At 45.7% G+C, this 23458-nt stretch overlaps 3 protein-coding genes across 4 annotated transcripts; 1 reads left to right on the top strand and 2 right to left on the bottom strand.

Moving 5' to 3' along the window:
- Positions 1 to 4830: 4830 nt before the first annotated feature.
- Positions 4831 to 15408, bottom strand: LOC310750671 (tRNA uridine(34) hydroxylase-like; the record flags this gene model as incomplete). 2 transcript variants are annotated; one of them, XM_083589156.1, is made up of 5 exons in its annotated part: positions 15215 to 15408; positions 14383 to 14515; positions 7826 to 7920; positions 6099 to 6207; positions 4831 to 5111 (listed from the first exon to the last, which is right to left on the bottom strand). In XM_083589156.1, the coding sequence occupies exons 3-5, from the start codon at positions 7871 to 7873 to the stop codon at positions 4831 to 4833; spliced, it is 438 nt and encodes a 145-aa protein (XP_083445282.1). In that variant the 5' UTR covers positions 7874 to 7920; positions 14383 to 14515; positions 15215 to 15408. The 2 variants fall into 2 exon arrangements, with proteins under 2 accessions (XP_083445282.1, XP_083445281.1); XM_083589155.1 differs by lacking the exons at positions 7826 to 7920; positions 14383 to 14515; positions 15215 to 15408 and adding an exon at positions 13519 to 14088.
- Positions 15409 to 15654: 246 nt separating this feature from the next.
- MED31 (mediator complex subunit 31) lies at positions 15655 to 19867 on the top strand. The gene is made up of 4 exons (XM_083589204.1): positions 15655 to 15867; positions 16648 to 16725; positions 18190 to 18286; positions 19256 to 19867. The coding sequence occupies exons 1-4, from the start codon at positions 15858 to 15860 to the stop codon at positions 19458 to 19460; spliced, it is 390 nt and encodes a 129-aa protein (XP_083445330.1). The 5' UTR covers positions 15655 to 15857; the 3' UTR covers positions 19461 to 19867.
- Positions 19868 to 20538: 671 nt separating this feature from the next.
- On the bottom strand, positions 20539 to 23393 carry TXNDC17 (thioredoxin domain containing 17). Its single transcript, XM_083589206.1, has 4 exons — positions 23183 to 23393; positions 22314 to 22395; positions 21379 to 21454; positions 20539 to 20766 (listed from the first exon to the last, which is right to left on the bottom strand). Exons 1-4 carry the CDS (start codon positions 23328 to 23330, stop codon positions 20698 to 20700), a joined length of 375 nt encoding a protein of 124 aa, XP_083445332.1. The 5' UTR covers positions 23331 to 23393; the 3' UTR covers positions 20539 to 20697.
- Positions 23394 to 23458: the final 65 nt, after the last annotated feature.

Here is a 23458-nt window from a genome sequence, read left to right as displayed (position 1 = left end):
AATTTATTTTATTTACTATTGGGGATTTGAACCCTTGTCTCCCAGGTCCTAGTCGGACACTCTAACCACTACACCACACTGGCTCTCAGAAGATGGCCATCCCAAAAGATGTTTCAGTAGGCAATGAGGTTTGAGTTCCAGTATTGTGGAAGAACTGTAATTCGATCTGGCACTTGATCTGTGTCTTTTCTGGGATTCTTAGCTTTTGCTCTGCTCTTTCCAAGCGCAGGTCCATGTTTAAAAGCTCTGTTTTATTTTTTGCCCCAGAGCTTTCCTCGCGAAAACCCACTCTTTAGTGCTCAATCGGAGCAAATGTCAATCCAGCTTTCCCATTTCACAGAATCATAGAATTGTAGAGTTGGAAGAGGCCCTGAAAATCATCTACTCCAATTCCCTGCAAGGCAGGAATATGCAGCTGTCCCATATGGGGATCGAACCTGCAACCTTGGCGTTATCAGCACCGCACTCTAACCAACTGAGCTATTCCCAATTGCTCTGACTGAGCTTTAAAGAGTGGGTTTTCACAGGGAAAGCTCTGGAGAGGAAAAAGGGTGCTCAGACATGGAGCTTTAAAGCGTGGGGTCCATGCCTGGAAATAGTGGAGGAAAGCTAAGCCCTCAATTAACCAAACTAACTCAAAGGAACTTAGCGCTCACTGTTTTGGTCGCTGCCAAAGAGGGATTGAGAGCAGGACAATTAAGGTCCAGTCCTCCGTCCTTAGTGCTGGAGTGGTGAGAAGCTGCCAAAATGATGAACTAGGAGGCTACAGAGAGAGAGGAAGAGGGAGAGAGAAGAAGCTCAGTTTGTGTTGCTATGAAACCTCAAAAAGAAGCCTCCTGCGCTGAGTTCTCTGCTTCTGTTTGGATTGCAAACCTTGGGTGCGTTGATCTTCCCCACTGTATATTGTTTTAGGTTTTGGGAGGGGTTCATCTGGATGATGCCCTGAGTCTCTTCCAATACTTGGGGGTCCTGTGCCCAATGATGGTTGCAATCTAGTAAAGGATGCTGTTGTTGAACTAGTCACACAAGCTTATTAGTAAGACAGCGAGTGACCTTATTTGGCAACTTAAGTGTCCTCATCTGTATGCCCAAAGACTGAGCTGGGTTGCAAGAGCTACCACTGTGTTGGTGCCCTCCAGGCTAATGAGTGGACCTTTCCTCCACCCGCCTCACCTGGCTGCTAGGTAGGCAAACAAGAACCAGAGTAATGTGGGTGAGATGAACTGGAGTCAGGCTGGAAGCTGGGTACACACAGACCTGCTTGTTCTGTAATGGACCCAAAGTTCAGGTTGTATATATATGTAAATAAAGCCATATATCCCAAATACACCACAGTCTCTGCTGACCTTCCTTCCAAGGAAACCAAATGCTGGGTATGAGCCTGGAACCCCTGGACTCTCTCACTGTTTGGAGAATGGGGTGGTGTGGAACAATATACTTTATGAGTTCATTTAAGCAGGGGGGCTTGCAAAGCCTCTTTCTCCTGGGATGGGCAGAGGCGGCCAGGGGGCTCCAGGCCCTTCCATGCCAGGGAAGGACTTTAAGTATTTGTTGCTGAACGTAAGAAGTGGGCCAGTCTCTGCCAGCTGAGGCTGCTCTCTTGAGTCAAAAATGTGGGTCTTCACTGCTGCTCCCCCACTTCCAGCTTTCCCCACCTGTGTCATCAGCACCAGATATTTCCAATATCCCTCTACGGAAGGGGGAAAGGACCCTGAAAGCATGCAAAGGGCATCCCAAGCAGTGATGGAGATGAACTCCAGGACTGAACAAATTTATCTGTTTTTCTCCCCTGTTTTAATCTCACATGTCTGGATTTAGGTGCATTCTGGGACAAAATCTGGGTTTTGGTTTTGGTTTTTTGTTTTAAAATGATGCTGACATGCTGGATTTTTCCAGTGACCAGCGAGGGCTCCCTCACCCATTGCAAAATTCCTACCTGAAAGGTAAGATTTGGCAACTCTGAGATTGCTGCCTTCAAAAAGGCAAATTTCTCACCCTTAAGGCTTTGAAGGAGAAAGCCATGAGAGACTGTGGAAAGGGGGGCGGGGTTTGCTTGGTATTGTCAGTCAAATCAGAGGAACAAAGCAGTCAGTTCTAATATATGTGTTGCAATCCTGACAACAGAAAGAGAAATACTTTTCCAAAAATCACCATGTAAAAACTAAAAGTTCTGCTAAAGTACATGGATTTTTTTGTAGCTGTGGCTTACCACTTTCCTTTCAGATCATCTTTCAGGTCCAATGCCCTGTTCAAATTCCCACCCATATAAAGGGTCCCTGTTGAAAGCCTCATAAATGATCAAATACTCTACAGGTTTTAAAAACACCTATTTGTCCTTATTTGGGCTATAGATCAATCCCAATGAATTTCCCTCATGTAGGATCCTTTTAAGAAATATGTATCTGCTTGGTAGATCACCAAGAACTGCATCCTCTTTAAATGATACATGAGGGGACATGCAAATATTTCCCTGCTTTAGAGGTGCCTGTGACTGAATACCACATGCCTCAAGAAATATTTATAAGTGTTAATAGCTCGAGCCTCTTTTTAAAACCAAGTTTCCTGCAGCATTATAAAGTCTGGGGATTTTTGTTTTGGAGCATTCCAGACTCTCCGTCACTTCCTTGGCTTACCCAAATCTACTGACATTCCAGGAGCAAAATGCTCAAGAGGAAATGTTAGGTATTCTCTATTTACATATCTTATGTCCTTTTAAAAAAAAATTCACGATTCAAGTCACTTGGTGTATTTTGCCTGCTCCGTTTCCCCTCTCCTCCCCTGTTCCCAAGCACAACATAACACCCAGCTGTTGACTGATTCCCTGCCCAGAGCATCCTGCAATAGGAGCCTCCAAGGTAGCGAATGTATAAGCGGAATGAGATAAACACCATCTCTCTCAAACGGCTCACCAATACTTTCTACTGAAACACTAAATTTCAGCAGAATAGCAAAAAGCCCCTGTTTTCTACCTCACTAAGGATAATCAGGGCATATAGGTCTCATTGTAACTCCCAAAACATAAGAAAGACGTAAACTATTTAGCACCGGTGTGATAGAAACATGCAGCCCTCATTTCCCAAGGGAGTTCTGTAATTGAGGAATCTAAGCCATTGTTTTATTTCATTGCTTTATTTCATAGACTTTATACAGTGCCTGATTGCGCAAAACCTCAAAGCAGTTTACAAAAACCAGACAGCATGGGCTGTCCCTAATCAATGGAGTTATTAGGGGATATCAGGTCAGCCTCATTCGGCCTCCCATGACTCAGTGGGGGGTGGACATGGGAAATATTGCTATAAGAAGACACCAGGGTGGCGAAAGTGTTGCTTACATTGGGGGAGGAAGGAGCTTCCATGGAAAGGCCTCCTTCGGGCTCCCCTTCTGGTCATTCACCCCCAAGGAAGTAGCTCTTAGGTCATTTTTCAGCTGCAAAGGGGGGAAATCTCCCTTGCCAGAATAAATCTGCCATGTTGCAGAATCAGAGCTCTGCAAAACACTCCTGTTTCTTTCATCTTCATCCTGGTTAAAAACCCTCTCATTATATGAAAGAAGGGGGAAAGTTGGGTCTTTGAGGAGAGATCCTGCATCAGCAGAGCCTGTGATGCTCACTGGACAAGCGCTTGTGGAGAAGTGGAGTGTTTTATATAGAGAGACAGACTCCCAACCTCCTCTAGGAGTTTCAGAAATGGCATCAAGAACAGTGTGCAGCCAATGAAGCCTGTTAAAAAGAGTCAGTGTGGTGTACTGGTTAGAGCATTGGACTAGGACCTGGTTGAGACCAGGGTTCAAATCCTCTCACTCAGCCATGAAGCTCAGTGGGTGACCTTAGGCTAGTCACTCACTCTCAGCCTCACCTACCACAAGGGGTTGTTGTGAGGAAAAAATGGAAAGCAGAGCCACGGAGGCCCCCTTGAGTTGCTCAGTGGAAAGGTGGGATAGAATCATGAAAACGGAATGAAGCTAAAATGCCGCAAGCAGCTTGGCTGAAGCTGCCTCTCTGGAGCCAAAAGAAGAAGAGTTTGGATTTTATATCCCACTTTATCACTACCCTAAGGAGTCTCAAAGTGGCTAACATTCTCCTTTCCCTTCCCCCCCCTCAACAAACACTCTGTGAGGTGAGTGGGGCTGAGAGACTTCAAAGAAGTGTGACTAGCCCAAGGTCACCCAGCAGCTGCATGTGGAGGAGTGGGGAAGCGAACCTAGTTCACCAGATTACGAGTCTACCGCTCTTAACCACTACACCACACTGGCTTGCCCCTGCTTCATTTCCCAAAATATTTGATTGCAAACACTACAAGACTTCAACTGTCTGGCAAGTCTCTTTTGCAACGCCTGAGAGTCCTTGAAATGCTACTTTCAGGATGGGGTGGGTGCTTGTTTGTTCTGACAGTCACTTGCTGCTAATGCTTTGGAATAATTTGCCAGGAAGGCCCCTGAAATATACTCAGAGTCGCAAAGTGATTTCATGCTCTTTATTCAGCTCATAGTGGTGAGGAGGTATGAATGAAAGTCCCCTCAAGGTATCTGCTTTATATACATTATTTACACAATGGGCTGCACATGATTGGCTAATTCCGGAATTCTACTGTAAGCCAATCAGGTTGTGGATTCACTTCTATCTGGAGCATGATTGGGTGGTTCCTGCCAACCAATCATACTGCTGCATTGTTCTAGGACCAATCAGACTGCTGCATTCTGAATCCTATTGTTCTAGGACCAATCAGACTGCTGCCTTTTGGATCCTATTGTTCTAGGACCAATCAGACTGCTGCAGTTTGGATCCTATTCAACTCAGTCCATAACAGCCCCCCCCCCAGCTCAAGCTGCTCCTCAGGTCTCTGCCCTGAATTCAGGCTCCAGGAGCTTGGCCCAGGTGGGGCTGTAGGGGTGTACCACCGAGGTGGGACTCTCCTGCCTGTCTACCATCTGCCTCCGTTCAACGGCCCAAGCCACCAGGCCACCACAGACATTGTAGATCTTGGGCGATGCCATGCAGGTCTTCCCAGCCTCCTTGGAGAAGTAGCTGCCCAGGAGCTGAGCTGCCATGGACGACCGATAACCCACTGTGCAGTAGCAAATGATGGGCTTGCTGGGACCCTCCTCCTCCCGCCCTGGAAGAGACAGAGATCTGTGTGAGAGAAAAGTGATTAGAGTAAAAGTCTGCATAATTGGACTGGAGAAAACTCACAACATCCTGACCCTCTTCTGAGCTGATTAATGGGTGTGCTGCTCACAAGCAGAACTTAACAGCTCTTATCAGGATGACCGAGTTATTACAACCTGGTTAATTAGACGTCACAAGAAACTAGCTTTGTAGGAAAAACACAGGGAAACAGCACTGCTGGTTAAAAGCCTTCAAACATTCCACGTGCACTTCCTTCACGCTTTAAACTTTTCACCTTTTCGCCCACCTTCAGGCTGACTCTCCATATATATATATATATATATATATATATATATATATATATATATGGGAGAAATGGCTTTCTGCCATAAAGCCTTAGGCCTTGCAGACCCCAGACCCATTCATTCTGCATCCATAGAGAGAAAGGGCTGGTTTCGTCTTGTTACGAAAAGAGAATTGCAAAACATCAGGACAGTTATAAATAACAAAATATGTGTATAAACAAGAAGGCTGGAAGGAAGCATACGATTGTCACTGATCTTGAAAACTGCTGTTTTGAAATGTAATACAGTTTTAATTTAATTTTTTTTATTTTAATTTTTTATTGAGAGTATTTCAATTGAACACAATAAAGTAAAAAAAAAAAGCTTAGCGAGAACAGAAGAAAAGAAGTATATTATATCACTATCTATCCTAGATAGTGTCCCCCCCCCCTTTCCTATTACGTTTTATTGTAATTTTATTGGTGTTAGCCGCCCTCAGCCCGGTTCTGGCAGGGGAGGTCGGGGTATAAATTATTATTATTATTATATCTTACATCATTTATTTAGAAGCGTTAGTGCCTTCATGATTTGTGTGGAGAAGTTAACCAGGTTCTCCTGCCTGATGGATGAAATGGTCCCACCACACACCCCCTGCCAGAGTCCTGCTGGCAAGACCGTGAGGATCTCCCCACATGAGGAGTTGGCTATACCTGGCGCAAGCCGTGTCTTGAAAAACTCCAGCAAGGCATCTGCTTCAGGAGGAACCAAAATGGCACCTGGCAAGTGGCTGACGTCAAACTCAGCTGAAGTCCGAGTGTCCTGAGGCAACAAGAAGAAAAGAGCAAAATGACTAGTAGGTGACAAACATGTTTGGTGTTTAATGTTTGGCTGAAATTGGCTTCCTAGTCCTGCCCGCTGGAGCTGCCCAAGCCTTATGAGTTGAGGGAGTTGGGTGTGTTTAGCCTGGAGGAGACTGAGCGCTGATTTGACAGCCATCTTCAAATTCCCAAAGAGCTGTCTCATGGAAGATAGAGCAAGCTTGTTTTCTGCCGCTCCGGAGGCAGGGGACCCAAACCAGTGGATTCAAATGAGAGGAAAGGAGATTCCGACTCAACATTAGAAAAAACTTTGTGACAGTAAGAGCCGGTGCTTTTTCCCTTAAAAATAAATGTTTAGGGGGACTCTCATTTTCCTACTCATATTGAAATACTGCCCCTCAATGGGGCCAAACTTAGATTCATGAAATGTTTAGGGGTATTCATACCCCTGTGTGCCCCCAGAAAACAAGCACTGATAAGAGCCATTCAACAGTGGAACAGATGACCTTGGAAGGTGGTGGACTCTCCTTCTTTGGAGGGTTTTAAGCAGAGGTTGGATGGCCATCTGTCAGGGATTTTTGAGCTGTGATTACAGCATTGCAAGGGGTTGGACTAGATGCTCCTTAGGAGTCCCTTCCGACTCTACAAGTCTACGATTCACAGGCATTCATACAATGGGGCTTTTGTGAGCTCCGCAGCATCACCTGCTGCTCCCTTCCCTACTCCCAACCCTCAGTACAACTGGTGGCCAGATCAGCCAAACCTCTAATCAAGGCTCTGCTGTTCCACGCAGGAATCCCTATGATCTTACTGCTGCCTAATGACAGAGAAAGAGTCGAGAAATTGCAGCTTGTGTCCTCGGCTGGTTATAAATAAGCATCTTCTATGCACACCCTCTTTCCATGGCCTGTTTGCAAGTGAAACTCTCTGCAAATTTTGTCTGACCTTTGCAGGAGAGAATCTCTGAAGGTTTCTGTGTTAAGTAATTCTTGGACCCGGAAGTGGGCCAAAGCAAAAGGCTGCATTCTAGCAGGGCAGAACCAGGCGCAAAAGTATTCTGGGTTAGCGATAATCTGGAATAAAGACTGTCCTGCTTCCATTTGCACCAGAATTACCTGAGGTTAGAATTCCCATTCCCTGGTAAGCCTCCTCAGAAGTAAGCCCCACTTCGTTTGATAGGGTTACTCTTTTCAAAAGGGTTCTCCCACTTCCATACGACAGGCACATTCTACTGTTCTAGCAAGCAAGTGAAAGCAAATCCTTTTTCACTTTAATGTGCTGCATGCATTCTCTCACACCAGAAGCCTACCAATTTATTCTCAGACAGATTGGGGGGGGATGGATGATGCTTACACTCCCCACGCAATAAAACCAATAGAGATCCAGTGCGGTATCGGACTAGGCCAGGGAGACCGGCGTTCGAATCCCCACTCAGCCATGGAGCTTGCTGGCTGCCCAGTCACTCTCTCAGCCTAACCAACCTCACATGGTTGTTGTGCAGATTAAATGAGGAGGGACAGAACCAGGTACGCACCACCCAGTGCTGCTTGAGGAGAAAAGGTGGGGCAGAAATGCAGTAAAATGAATGAATGAATCCCAAGCAATATACTTGTGCTTACAAAAGATAGACACAGTGACTCCTCAACAGCTCCTGAAAAATACTTCATTGCAAAGGAACAAGAGCAGAGGTCCCCTTAAAGTTTGGAAGCAGGTTCTGTTATTGGAAGGAGGGTAAAAGGAAATAGAGAATACAGCATTCACAGCAGAGTGTGCTAAGCAGTAAACCGGACTGTTGTGACTGAACGTTTATGACCAGAGTTGAAAGTGAGAGCTGTTCTACAGAGGAAGAAGTTGGACACTTGGAAGAAGTTGGACACTTATTTATTGGAGGTTTTAAGAGAGAGGTTGGATGGCCATTCGTCGGGGATTCTTTAGCTGTGATTTCTGCATGCAGGGCTGGACTAGATGACTCTTGGGGGGAATCCCTCCCAACTCTACAATTATCCAAGTCTCTGTGAGCTGAAGGGATGTGCCCAAAGTTTGTGGATCAGCCCCATACGGTTCACAATGATGAAATCCGAAGAAGGGGTCCTCTGGAGAGCTCCCAAGGGAGTAGCTGTCCAAATTAGGCAAATGAATGACGAGTCAGGAAAGCTGCTGCAAAGAAATGTAAACTGAGTAAAAAAAGAAGAATGATTAATCTAGATTTGACTAATCCAGAAAGAGATATTGGGGTGTGATGGATATAGTTTATTGACAGCATGAATGCGGGGAGGGTGGAACAGCTGTGGAACAGGTTCAATAGAGGGAAACCCAAATGTATAAGGGGATAGAGCGACTCTCCTATGAGGAAAGGTAGCAGCGTTTGGGAGGCTTTTGCCTAGAGAAAAGCAAGTAAGTGGCGACATGATAGAAGTATATGAAATGATGCATGGCATGATGAAAGTGGATAGAGAAAAGTCGTCTTTCCTCTCTAATAACACTATAACTTGAGGACATCCTATGAAGTGGAGTGTTGCGAGATTCAGGGCAGTGCATTGTTAACCTGTGGAACTCCCTCCCTCAGGAGGCAGTGATGGCCACCAACCTGGATGGCTCTAAAGGAGAATTAGACAAATTCATGGAGAAGAGGGCTATTCATGCCTACCAGGCACAAATTTGCAAAATGAGCCACAAAGTCAGTCCTGTCTCGTGCCTGAAAGCACCCTCAGGGTATTTGTTTTGGAGACTGGCACTAACAACGTCCATAGGGACCAGACTGACACAACCGCACACACTTGTGTTGCCAGGGGTTGGAAAAGGGCCTGCTGTACAAAACCGACTTGCAAATCGAGCAGCGTTTATTTCAAGCAGTGGAGGCTTAAAATATCTGTGGTGCGGTTGTGTCAGTATGACCTGAAGGAGAGCAAAGAGACGCTTCTGTTGGCTGGGCCCAGCTGGGAGACTGGTTGGCTGCTAGGCTGATTCTAAAGAGAGACGCTGGCCCCTCTGGCAACCTGAACCCTGGAATTGTACCTGGCCTGAGTCAAACGGAGAAGGGAGCCTCCTTGGCCTCCTTTCTGGGCTCCCCAACGCTGCTCTCCGTTCTGGCACACAACGGGTGCCTCTCTCTGGGGCCAAGCCAAGTCCTAAGGTAGAAGGCAAGGAAGCTGTAGGTCAGTCCCAGGGACCACATAGGTCAAAAGGACATTTTTGGGCCCCATCAAGCTCTTTGGATGGCTGGGACACTATGGTGGGTTGATTGTGAGAATGTGGTTGGTTCCAATGATTGGCTTTTTCCTCTCCTTTTCCTCCTTTTTAAAAAATGCATAACCCCAGTGTTGGACCCCCAACAGGCAGGCTAACCACATGCTTAGGGCTCCAGCAAAGCATCAGCACCAAAAAAAATATATGAATTTGATATTTGATATTAAAAAAAGGAAAGCACACAAGTAGTCTATTATGGGAAAAAATCAGAACACCCGCTGTTCTCTATTTATTACTTATTCCCCCCCCCAAACTAGAGGGGTGTCCTACAAACGTGGACACGTCAGGGGAGAGACTGTTGGACTCATCCAGGAGCACTTGCCTTGCCTCCCGCCTCCCTTCAGCCTGGGACCCCTTATAAGGCAAAAATGCTGCTTCATTATTCTTGTCTTCTTTTCACATTTTTGTAGGGAATGTTCTTGGCCTTCATTCCGACTTGCTTGTGGGGAGGTTACATGTGACAATGCGCATCTATCCTGCATTCATCCTGATTCCATTGTGGGCTCTTTATATGCCTTTCTTGTTAATCACCAATTCATTCCACGCTTTTAATGGCATTTCCCTTTACTTTGGGCACCCCTAAGACTGCCAGGATTTTGTGGGAGGGATCTGAGCATCTACCGGAAATTCAGGCAATCTGTTGCCATGGTGCAACAAATCCACTTTAAAAGACAACCCCCCTGGCTGTTTGCAGTTTGGGAAGTGATGGGAAATGTGCTGGGAAAGTGGGGGGGGGGGCGGGCGTTTGTGCAAAATGTTTACTAGGGAGACATGTCAACACTGCAACCAAACATCATTTCATTCCTCCAGATAAGCTTTGGGCAAGCGGATTCAGTTCAGTCAACAGGATGACAGAGCCAGGTTAATTTCCCAGAATGCTCCTGAATTCCTCCACTTCAAAGTAAATGAACACAGTACACAGCAGCAGCAAAATGGAGCCAGGTGGAATAACGGGGTCAACCGTAAAATGTTACAGGAGATTGCCAGGGCTTCTCCCATTTCTGGTGCAGCAGCCAGGACCTAAAGTCCAGGCCTAGCTCCAAATGGTTTTCTTGCCTGAAGTGGAAAAGCACACAGTTGATGGGAATCACAGCAGGGGCTCAGGGGCAGAACTGCTACTATTGAACTCAGGTTCTGCTTGCTTGTGGGCTTTCCTTTAGGGCATCTGGTTGGCCACTGTGAGAACAGGATGCTGGACTAGGTGAGCCCGCTTTTGGCTTGAACCAGATACAAATCTCTTCTAATGTTCTTAGCAGCCAATGTCACACTGACACCTGTCAAGAAGCATTGTAGCCAAAGTTGGCTACATCATTTTGACCAGAAAGTTCCACAATCACCTTGACCTGGGAGTAAAAACACAATAATTATCGATTAAAAAGTAACAGTGTAGCTGCCCTTTCAAGACGACACCCTAAATTAGCTGCCTCAATCAATTTAATAACAGTCAGATACTGAACAACTCAGTTCATTAGAGTATGGTGCTAATATTGCCATAGTTGCAGGTTTGATCCCTGTGTGGGACAAGTGCTTATTCCTGCATTGCAAAGGGTTGGGCTAGATGATCCTTCCAACTCTACAATTATATGATTCTATTATTCTCTTGCATGTTCAGCTGAGCTAGTTTTAGAGAACAGATGCAACTTTTGGGTCCATCTTTGTCCTGCATATTTTATCCATGAAGAAAGCAAAAATTGGCCTGGCTTGGGTGGCCTGGAATAGAAAAGGCTGCCGTTTATTTTGGCCCAGCGAAGGGCCAAAGCATCCTGCCGAGCGCTGTCCCCTGAAGTCCCACGTGGGAAAGTGAGCTTGTGGGTTTGTCTGGTGGGCTGCCCCCACCTCCTTTTAGCTGGAGGAAGAGGCTGTGTTTACTGGGGAGGGATGGCATTCTTTGCTTTGTGAAGATGATAGTTTCTCAACTGCTAAAACCACTTCGTGTAAAGAGATACCCTCTCCCGCCATGTTAACAAAAGCTAAGAATAAGTCAGCAGGAGGAGCCTTTCTAAAACTCATTTCTTAAACGCTTTCTTGGAATGGGGAAGATTATAGGATGCCGCTTAAAACAGTTACATGATATCTCCCCGTGCAAAAATAGCAAAACCATTTCTAAAAAGGACACGTTGAGGCTGTTGTATAAATGGCAGTTTTTAAAAATAACATACCCAAGGAATGTCCAGTGAAATCCTGCTTGTTTGACTCTGTGGGTTACACCACAGAGGTTGTTTTAGCCTCCTGATGTAGGGGGGAGAATCTGGGTCAGTAGGCAAACTCAGATTTTGGCTATCAATAGAGGCCCTTTCTGTGGCACTTTCTCACCTTGAAATGCAGTGAGAAGCAGCCAGGGGTGTCCTGATCCCTTTGTGGAGCAGAGGGCCTTGCAACCAAGCCTCATTCAAACAGACCCACAGAGGAGGAGGAGAGCCTGGCAATATCTCCCGGGCTCATGAATGAAGGCCCACAATAGGAAACGTGACTGGGATGAAAATGAAACTCTTTAATAGGGTCCGGAGGCTCTGCGATCTGAAGCATTTGTATATCTGAAGCAAGTCAAAGAAGAAAAGGGTTGCTGGGAATGCTCTCAGACCCTCCAAGTGTCCCTGTTTTCCAGGGAGATCCCTTATTTAGAGAAGCTGTCCCGGTTCCTGATTTGATCCTGGAATGTCCCACTTTTCCTTAGGATATCCCTATTTTCATTGGAGAAATGTTGAAGGGTATGGCGCTAGCCGACCCAAGAGCTGTCTGAAGGCAATCCTGTATAATGTTTAATGTTTTATTATGCTGTTATATATATTGGAAGCTGCCCAGAGTGGCTGGGGCAACCCAGTAAGAAGTGTGGGGCATAAATAGTAAAATTATCATTGTGGAATGGGACGTCCCTCTTTTCATGAGAGAAATGTTGGAGAGTATGTGCTCTGGGAGGCCTGGCATCAACATATTGGGGATGGCCAGTGCCACAGGGATCCCCAAGGCTGTCCCCATCCCACTTCAAACACCCTTGTGCCTTGAAAAGCATTCCTTTGGGAAGAAGCTGGGTGCTGCTGCTCCTGCAATCCCAGGCCTGCTTTGGGACTCAGTCAGGGTCCTCCTGGTTAAACAGGCACAGGACTGGGCTGCATCCATTTCTAAATTTGTGGCCCAGATTTTGTGGAAACCTCCCTCTCTTTGGATGAGGAACCATTGATGAGAAATATACTTTTTTTGGTTGAGGGGGTGTTTCCCAGTCAGCTGTGAATCCACCTGGTAGTGCTATCACCTAACCCACATTTAACCAAAATATCAAATGCTTTACTGAATGCAAGATAAATTGCACCCACAGCAACACGCCCCCCCAACAACAGTCCACTAGGACAGGAAATCAAAAGGCAATATTTGTCAAGATTTATCCTTGTCAGAACCATACCTCCTACTCATCACTGCAATGTTCTCTAGATGCTTCCAAGCTGACCACTTTCATATCTTTCCTAGTCTTTAAGCCAGACAGGTCATATTTCCCAAATTCTCCCTTTGCGAAAAAATACAAACTTTTGATCTCTCTAACCTTCTCTTAATCATCAGAGATTCTGAGAGTACAGTGGTACCTCGGGTTACATACGCTTCAGGTTACATACGCTTCAGGTTACAGACTCCGCTAACCCAGAAATATTACCTCGGGTTAAGAACTTTGCTTCAGGATGAGAACAGAAATTGTGTGGCAGTGGCGCGGCGGCAGCGGGAGGCCCTATTAGCTAAAGTGGTGCTTCAGGTTAAGAGCAGTTTCAGGTTAAGAACAGACCTCCGGAACGAATTAAGTACGTAACCAGAGGTACCACTGTACATCAGTCCCTTTATGGATACAGTTGGCCTTGAAGCCTTCAATTCATTTTAGCTGACCACCTGTTCCTGGCGGCTCCTGACCACTCTGCCTCCGACTGTGGAGGCAGAACATAGGCACCTTGGCTAGTAGCCATCAATAGCCTTCTTCTCCATGAATTTACCTAATCATCTTTTTAAAGCCATTTAGGTTGGTGGTCTCCAGCAGAAGGGAGTTCCACAGTTTAACTATTCCTGCCAGCAAGAAGTTGCTACTTACAAGAATGATCAGCTCCTCTGGTTTTTCCTTCATCCACTGCTGAAGGGTTTCTGTGGTGACCACCTCCACACCTGGGAACAGCCCTTTTACCCATTTTATCACCAGGGACCTCTTTTCTGATAGGTCCGTGATGCCTGCAGCCTCAATTTCTTTTAATAGCTGGTCTGCCATCATCAGGACCTGGAGCTCTGAAGGAAACGTGGAAAGCGGGTGCCAGTAGGAGACTTTTGACTGGGTGGCTCCAGAATAGTTAAGAGATCACGTGGAATTTATGGGACCAGCCTTGGCAAATAGAGCAACACAAGCTTTTCACAACATTGGGGGCATTTTGCAGAGGAATTCAAAAGGTGGCCCAAACAAGTCTGATTATTTTTAGCAAATATGCCAGTAAAATATGATAGTTTGGGGTGTCTGAACCTTGTTCCCTACTGCTGTGCTCTCAAATTCAGACCTTCCCCCTCCCCCTTGGCAGACACAGCCTGAAACTTAGGTGAGGTGAAACATTAAATGCAAAGGGAGGAGGCACCAGTGATAAAACTTTAACTTTGCTTTCCAGTATCAAAATCCCTGTGCCCTTTGAACACTTCAAAACCAGAGATGGGAGCCACGAGGCGGGGAAAGCAGGATCCAAATCACGAGGTAGAATAAATAAAACCTCTGCAAAGGAAAGTGAGATCTGAGCACAAGAACTTCTCCAAGTGTGGAGGCAGAGCATAGCTACTGACAGCCTTTATCCATGGATTTGTTTAATCCTATTTTGAAGTCATCTAGGTTGATGGCCATCACTGCCTCCTGTGCGAGTGAGTTCCACAGTTTAACTTTGAGCTGCATGACATACTCTCCAACATTCCTCAGCAGAATTACCTGTCCTAAATATTCCAAAGCCCAGCTTCATTGGATGTCCACTTTGCTATCATCTGTTCATTAACCCACCCTTCCTCCAAGCAGCTCAGGATAATCCACATGGTCCTCTTCCCCATTTTATCCTCACAACAACCTTGTGAGGATGGCAAGGTTGAGAGAGGGTGTGTGACCGAATGTCACCCAGGGAGCTTCATGACTGAGTGGTGATTTGAAGCTGGGCTTCCAAAACTCCTGACATAAAACTCTTCCTACAGGGATGCAGTGTGGACAGCATTGCAATGGGGACCACCTGTTTATGGAGAACTCATCCTGATTTGCTTGCATTGTGGCATCTGCTTGCTAGATGGGCTATTGGTCTGATCCAGCAGGCTGTTCTTAGGACCCAGAATTAGGATCCCTGCTTGAGAGCTCTACAGAACCTTGCAAATAGATGCATTTCAGTTACTGGCAGCTGTGTGGAGCAGGCTTGTGACGCTGGACCTAACCCTGACTTTAGCAAAGAGTTAAGCCTTCCTGACTACAGAATCACAGATTTATGATCTCCCTTCTTTATTTTTGAACTGGGTTGGGCCTTCAAAGAGAGGGCTGTCCTCATTACGGGAAGGCATCTGGCCACCCTGTCATCCTCACCATAGTAGGCTCCTGGAACTCCCTGTCACAAGGTACTACAATGATCACTGGCATGAAAAGGCTGTTGTTGTTTTAACAATCTGGACTCCTACTGGACTACTGCTATTTTTCTTTCAGAGGCCTTAGCATGTGGGACACAGACCAGCCAATGAGAAACATATTTTACCCCTTCTGTGCCCATATTTTTTCCCCCGGGTGCCACCACTGTTTACAATTCATGGAGCAGGGGAGGCATTTTCCTGGCACCGTTACAGGTGCTGTTTAACGCCCTGCTCTGCATTTGTAAGAAATCGTTCTGTTAGTGTTGCAGCACCTCTACACTTTGGAACTCCCTGTCTATTGAAATCAGGCAGGTGCCTTCACTGTACTCTTTCAGCCTACTAAAAACATTTTTCCTTTAGGCAGGCCTGTCTAGATAGCGAGAATGCTGACGTGCTTTTCGGTTTATTGCTGGTTTTTAATATTTTTTTATCTTGTAATTGTTTTTTACTAAGAATCTTACTTTCTTTGTAAACTGCTTTGAGTTGTTTTTTTAAATAAATAAATAAAAGTAGCACATTAATTTTATGAAATAAACAAATACATAAATATTCCATGGAACAAGCAACAGCCATATAGCCACAGCCTGGCCCGCCTCTAATTCGACCCTCCCTTTTGGGACCTTCGCCAGGCCCAGAGCATACCCGTTGCCCCGGCAACAGCGACAAGCCGCCTCCGCCGCCCCAGAGTTTCCCAAAACGCACCGCGGCCGAGCTACGCGGCGCAGGCGCAGGCGCTGCCGCCGCCGCTATCGCCGCCATATTTCTCTTCTGCCGGAGAAGCCTTTGGAAGCCGCTGTCGTCGTTATGGAGAGTGGTGAGTGTTTGAGCGGGGGGCGAGGAGGGAACCGGGGCCGGGCGGGGTCTCCCCTCCGCTGGAAAGGCCTCCGTTGGCCTCCGTCAGTGCATTTAAACCCAAGCCATGCAAAAAAAGGTCGCGTGTTCACTTGCGGAACTCGCTGCTGCGATGTGCGTGGGGTAGCCCACGGCAGGGAGACGGCCACGGCCATTCAAAGACTGTTGGGCATGAGGGGAAGTCTGGAAGCTCCTCTGAATGCTAGTTATTGCTGCGTGAGGGGAGGGCCTCCCTCCCTCCCTGGCCTTTTGGACTTACCAGCTGGTCACAAAAGCCTCGATACAACCCCCCCACACACACACACTTTGGCCTGGTTCCCAGAGACCATCCTGGGAGTGGAGCCTCCATGTGCAGTTGGGGTCTATCTCTGAATGGCAGGGGCTAGGGAGAGCTCTGCTTGGGGCTTCTGGGATACACCTCCCTTGCCACCAGATGCTTGAATCTGCAGGAGAGGCGAGTGCTCTTGTGCTCAGGTCCTGCTTGTGGATTTCTCACAGGCTTCTGGTTGGACGTTGTGAGAACGGGATGTTGGAGTAGATGGGCCATTGACCTGATCCAGCAGGCTCTTCTAATGTTCTTATGTTCTAAGCATTTGGCTCTTTTTCAAATTTCTGGGCAGGGATAGCACTTGGGGGTCCTAAACCTTTTTCCAGCTCTGTCCCACACTGAGTGAAATCAGGTGGAGCATTTTCATTTCTTGTCTAATTCCACTCGCCTTTCTTCTCCTCTTTGCTGCATCAGATGATACTGGCAATCGCCTTCGCTTCCAGCTGGAGTTGGAGTTTGTGCAGTGCCTGGCAAACCCCAATTACCTAAACTGTAAGTACAGTCATACCTTGGGTTAAATATGCTTCAGGTTGAGCGTTTTCAGGTTACGCTCCGTGGCGACCCTGAAGTAACGTATGCGCAGATGCTCAAAATGACGTCATGTGCATGCACAGCGAAATGCGACCCGCAGTCGCGTGTTACGTTCTACTCAGGATGCGAACGGGGCGCTGGATCGGATCCCGTTCACATCCAGAGGTACCACTGTACTCAAAACAAATCCTTGGTTAGTGCTAAAGGATATATGTGGGGCCCTTCAGAAGTCGTTAGATTCTGCCTCCCACCAGCCCTTGCTGACATGTTAATGGACAGGGATTATGGGAGTTGTAGTCCAGGAACATGTGGAGCACCTCCCCTCACAACCGCAGGTTCCTTGTCCCTGTCCCGTTAAACAAATGTTCACTAATGCAGAATATTTTAAAATTAATGAGAAGGGAAGTGGCTAACTTGACTCCTTAACAACTTGGGACTGGTTTACCTACAAGATTGCCTTACCTCACATGTGCTCAGTTGACCCCTTCAATTGGCAGAATTGACACTATTGCAGGTGCCACATAATGCCCACTCTGCATTTGTGGGTTCAGCATGATGCGCATGTGAGCAGTCACATACACATTAAACACAAATAAATTTTTTTGGGGGGGTGTTTCCTGTAAGTTTAATCAGTTTCAGTATTTTGACTTTTGTATGTTTTCAAGTGAAATTTTCTCGATTTAACCTTTTTTCCCTTGATTCTTTTTTTTTTAAACTGCTTTGAGGTATTATTATTTTTTTACAATAAAGCAGTATATAAAGCTTATTAAATAAATAAATAAATTTCCAGCAACTCCTGCAGCCAAGCTGGTGCCAAACATATTGTTCTGCTTTCCTTTGGACCACATCAGTGAGGCTGAGAGTGGGGTCTTGTCGTCTGGGCAGCATGGAGCTGCCATACACCCTGCCTAGGCTTGCACACCATGGAAGGTCACTTCGGTACTGCTATTGCAGCAATTTGACTTACCCTCAAAGATTCACTACATTTGTCTCTCAAGTCAGACAGATGCCAACAAGATTTTTGTTTTATTTATTCGCATGATTTGAGCAAGACCCACTAAACAGATTAGAGAATATAAAACATACAGGAAAACCCAAGTTAAAACAGTTATGGGTAAGATGGTTGAAATTAGAAAGCACTAGATGCATCCATGACCAGATCCAGCAAACGGTGTTCTCAGTTTTCTGTAACAGCTTCAGTCTTTGTGTGACTTTATGGCTAAAATATAGGCTATGCATTTGGAGGAGTGTTTACACAAAACACTCCTCCAAATGCATAGCCTATATAGTTAACCTTTATTCTGGTTGTACATCCTCTTTCCCCACATCTGTAGAATGGGAATAATGGTGACTAACTGCAGATTGCTGTGAGGATAAACAGGGAAAATCCACTTTTAAGTAAACTGATTTGTGTGTTTCTTCTAGTTCTTGCCCAGAGAGGATTCTTCAAGGACAAAGCATTTGTTAACTACCTTAAATACCTGCTCTACTGGAAAGAACCAGAGTATGCCAAATACCTAAAGTAAGAGTTACGATTGTGTATCTTGCTGTGTTAAACCAGCTTAGAGCTTATTTGGCTATCTGAAAAACCCCCACGAGTAGCCCTCTGAACTCTGCAGTGGTTTTGAAGGCTAGGGATTGTGTGTCAGAGGCCTGATAAGTCATTGTCCCAAACTGCCACAGCCTTTCTGGGGCCTGTACTATGTCATTTTTTCCTGAGTTCATAGATCTGGTTTTTGATTGTTACAAGTGGCACACAAGACTCAAGGGTTTTCTGTCTACCCATCACTTGATCAAAGTACAAATGTGTGCACCACCCCCTTTAATGCATAACAAAGTTGAAAAAAATTGCTCAGTGTGCTGAGCTGGAATTTATACCAGTGCCCTGAGAGAGTTTCCAAGGCAGATCAGTTTGCATAACATGTGAGGAAAAGGACTCTTGTATTTACATTACTTTTATCATGGGGCAGATAAAAAAGATACTTAAAAAATAAAATTGGCTTAAAAATCCAATTACATTACATGTCCCTTAATATAACTTGGTCTAAAATGGTATCTGAATATAACATAGATAAACATGTGAAAAGTCTACACTCATAATCTCTTAAATGGGTTCAGTTTAGATAGTCTTCCAAATAGCGGTTTCTAGTTGGGAAGGCAAGTGCCAGACCAGGCTTTGCATATTTGGACATTCCGACAAACTTTGGGTAGCTGAAAAATGTAAATGGAAAGTATAGCTGTTTGGGAGGGTGGTGGGGGCACTTTCAGTGTGTTTTTAAGTTCTTTATCCTTGCTTCCCAAACAAGAACCTATCTATGCGCCGACTATGCATTTGTCTTGTAAGATTTCAACCAACCGGACATCAGCTGTGTATGATTGCAATTGTGCATATTAAATGCACATAAGACTTGATCATACTGTATGCGCCTGGCAGTCCGGACATGTTTTAAAAGCCTCTGCTAATGTGTATGGCCCTTCTTTTGTCACAAAGGTACCCCCAGTGCCTGCACATGCTGGAGCTGCTGCAGTATGAGCATTTCCGCAAAGAGCTGGTGAATGCCCAGTGCGCCAAGTTCATCGATGAGCAGCAGATCCTGCACTGGCAGCACTACTCTCGCAAGCGCATGCGCCTCCAGCAGGCCCTGGCAGAGCAACAGCAGCAGCAACAACAGCAGAACAGCACCTCTGTGAAGTGAGCCTATTTGGCATCCCCAGTGAGTGCAGGAAGGGACAGTTGCAGTGGCGGCACTACTCTGGAATCATCCAAGCACGGGGCTGCCTTGGCCAAGCAGCCACAGTACAAAATAGTCACCCTGGGGGATCTCAACACCTCTTATGGATCCTCTGGCTTTGCTTTACCAGAGGCTGCATAAACAGCTTCTTTATGCGTTGGATGAAGTAGCAAGAAGTTCTCACCCCCTCCAGATTTAAAGTTGTCACTGCATTTTCCAAAAGACTATCAGTGGAAAGGTGGGTGATTTGGGTTGGTATGTCTGTCTCTTTCTGTGTGTGTGTGCGCGCGCGCATATATATATATAATCCCTGCGGTGGTTAGTTTTTAGCACATTATTGAGAACAGCAAATAAAGAGACTTAAAAGCTCATCAGTGTGTGCTGGGTTTGTATTAGTCCATGGATAAATAAAAGCCTGTGAGCTGCATCTTCCTTTTGCCAAGAGCTCTCAGATCTATAAGTGATCTGTTTTAAAAAAGCATAAGCAACCCCATCTGCATTAACTGGCTAAATTCATCGCTGTAGTGCAAGATGTAACTGTGCAAGATGTAACTGGTCAGTGAGAACCACTTCCAGCTGCGTGATACAAAATCCTCTCTTGCGTTTCATACTTAAGCTCAGTGGGGATGTGATGGGCTATAACTTTCTGCAGGTTTTCAGCCAAAAGTGGCATGTGATGCTTCTAAAGGCAGTGATATTCCATAGCAATAGCTAAGCAACAGACTTTGCCGTTGGTCCACCTTGTTGATTTGAGGACACTGGCTACTTGTGAAATCAAGGAGGAGCAATTTTGTGTATTTCAATCACGTCCCTTTCAAAAACCACCTTTGCCTGAGATCTTTTGACTTAAATTTTTGTTTCTTGAAGTTTCATTGTAGCTGCTGTCTCCATTTTTCCTAGCCTACTCCCCTGTTGTCTGACTTTGATTGTAAGATCCTTGAGGGCAGGGACCTGTCTTCTTGTTTATAAAAACTCTGTGTACTTCACATTGTTAACACATCACATATCGGCTTCAGTTTGATGATACACTATTATAGGATGGTACTCACTAAATCAAAGAAAAATTTATTTAACTTAATTGGCTTGCAGGCTGCAAACTTCATTTGTCTGTATTTTAAAACATGATTGGTCTCCTCACAAGGAATTCTGGTCAGGTCCTCAGCTGGTAGCAGCAAACGCTTTTCAATAGAGCGGAAACAACTTAGTCTTCTGTGAACAGCATCCTCACGAGGTCTGGTTTAAAGCATTCCTGTTCCACCAACTTCTGAGGCTGAAACAAACATTGTACTGTAAATGGTTAAGAAAAGCTGTAGGAGATTAAAGTCCTCCTGTAAGTAAGTATCCCTTTGGCACACTGCCAGGCTTTTGAATAAGCTACACAGCTTGAATTCCACACTGACTACAAGGTTGCTTTATATCTTTCTAAATGAGCAGCTTGGCACCTAAAGGGAAATGTTGTGAAACATTTAATCATTGGTTAACAAGTGTGTAGCAGAGTCCAAAGCTAAGTCATGCAGGGATCTTATTTTCCAAGTCAAATTGGCTCCAGCTACAAGTGCTGAGAGGTAATTCAGCTGTAACAAGAGACTAACTTAATGGTCTGTACTCATGTTTACTTGGGAGTCAGTCTGAATCTGGTGCTGTGAACACAGTGGGTCTTCATACTGAGTACATAAACATGAGCTGAATCTTTTTTAAAAAACAAAAACTGCATAGCGTTGTAGACATTTGCACAGTTTTTCAGGAAGCATAAGAGCACAGCTCTAAAGAGACATTTTTAAGAAACAAGAAAAATTGTTTGCAATACTCGAATAATCAGCACAGAGTCCTCCAACCATGTCAATGTGGATTCCAAGCCATCATCACATTTGAAAATACTTACAGTCCCATATTTAAGTAGCGTAGGCACTCCAGTTAAGTGAAGATTCTTTCTGAATTCATTGTTGGGATCTTTCCAACTGTGGGGGGGGGGGCGGGGAATAAAAATGGGTAATAGTTTTAAAAGGCATTAGGTTAAAAGGCATGAAGATTTTGAGGGGGGAAATTTCATTAAGATTATTCTGTGAGGATTAATTACTTGTGACCTGGGAGGGGGGAGGAGTCTCATCTTAAAGGCTAAATGCCCTGAGAAAAGGAGAGGTGGCGCAGGGGATATTTCCAGACCCCAAACCTTATGGTTTGGCCAGGCAGTCCAAGCGCCCCCTTCTGGCAAAGAGAGAGATTGGGCATTCTCAGTTGTAACCACCTCATCATTAAATGCACTCCTCAATGAAAACCAGAATAAAATATTTTCAATGCCAATCAGACTTCTTTCTCAGGCATTTGAAAGTTAATTTTTATCTGCTGTTTTGGAAGACATTTCTATCTGGTTGATTTTAATAGTGATCATGTAGGGAGGGGTGTGCATGTAGCTTTTGATTATTGCTTCTTGATGATCAAATTCCTTGTGTAATTTTTCATTTTGACTAGATTTCTTTTACTGTGAGTCAGCTTGATGCTGTTTGGGGTATAATTATGACAGTGATGATAATAATTATACCTTGTTAGAGAAAGACGCGACTTCCAAGCAAACCTGTACAAGCAAGGCTGTATTTGAACCAGGATAAATTAAGTGTCCATTCTGGTGTGAATAGGTGCAACATTGGGGGGGGGGGCAACATGGGGATTTGTCTGTCCAGCTTTCTACAACACTCATCCCCAAAAGCTGGCAGAGCTCGCTTAAAGGGCCTTTGCATGAACAAGACCCAGCACTGGATTGGCTCCCTGTTCAAAATCCGTGCTCTGCATGCTCCCCAACTTGCTCCACGTTATACTTACTAAGCTCTTTCTCCTACTTGGCAGTAAATGAACACTGATCCTTCTGGCAGGTGCTTGAGCTCTGCCCGCACAATTGGCTCCGCTGAAAGAAAGCAAAAGCAGCCTGCTTACCAACCCATCTGATCACGCCGGACACTTCTAACACACCCTGAAGCTACCAGCAACCCCCTCCTCTCCCTTGCATGGAGCCCAATTGGGCCTGGATCATTTCTGTTGGGTTCACAACATGGGGGCTTTTTGGGTAGCCATAACACTTTAGAGTGCATTAATGTGCATCAAGGGTGTATCTCAAGTCACTGCTTTACTGCAGTGGTTCCCAAACATTTTGGAGCCATTGCCCCCCTTGGTTCCAAATTAATCACCAGAGCCCCCTACCTTAAACATTATTCAGAACAGTGGTTTGCATGACCCACGAAATAATTCAAAATGAGAAAAAAATGCATATTTGTTAAATATCCAATTAAAACTAGTTGAATTAGTTCAGCAAAACTGTTTAACTTCATCCAGTGATACCAGCTTTTCAAAGCCTGATACCCATTTTCACCTCCAGCGCCCCCTGCCTCATAGCTTCCCTAGGGAAAACCCACACCTCAGGTGGTGTAATTCTGCATGCAGCATGCAGTTTTAGACGGGGGTTTTTCCCCAGCCAGGGAACAGTTTAGAAATGACTTTTACGTGAATAAATAAAACGAATCGGCACAGCAGCCTAGCAAGGTCGGCCGGCGTTATTGCACTCATTTTACAGAATGGGGCGGAGGAGGAAGACTGAAGCGCCGAGAGGGAGGAGCGAGATTTGGAGCAGAGGCTGCCCCTCCCTCATGCAAACATGCAAATTTGTGCATATCAGGAGGAGGAGGAGGATGCCCCACCGGTGACGCAGTCCGGGCACCAGCTGGTGCCGGTCTGCGGGTCCTTCGTGCCGCTGAAGTAAGCAAAGATCTGCCGGTCGCGGCGCTCCTGGACTGCGGCCGAGAATTCCTCGTAGCCGCTCACCGCTACCTCTTCGTAGCCTCTCATGGCGGACCGACACGCGCGGAGTCAGACAGGGAGAAGCGGACCCGGAAGGCGAAAGTAGACCAGGAAGGCTCCGCCCACCGAGGGGCGCGGTCACGACGGCGGCCGCGCGGGGACATGCGAGCAGGTCC

Source organism: Podarcis filfolensis (genome assembly GCF_964270895.1).
Source record: "Podarcis filfolensis genome assembly, chromosome: 15".
NCBI lineage: Eukaryota > Metazoa > Chordata > Lepidosauria > Squamata > Lacertidae > Podarcis > Podarcis filfolensis.
The sequence above is the reverse complement of the archived record's forward strand: the minus strand, read 5'-3'. Positions and strand labels throughout refer to the sequence as shown.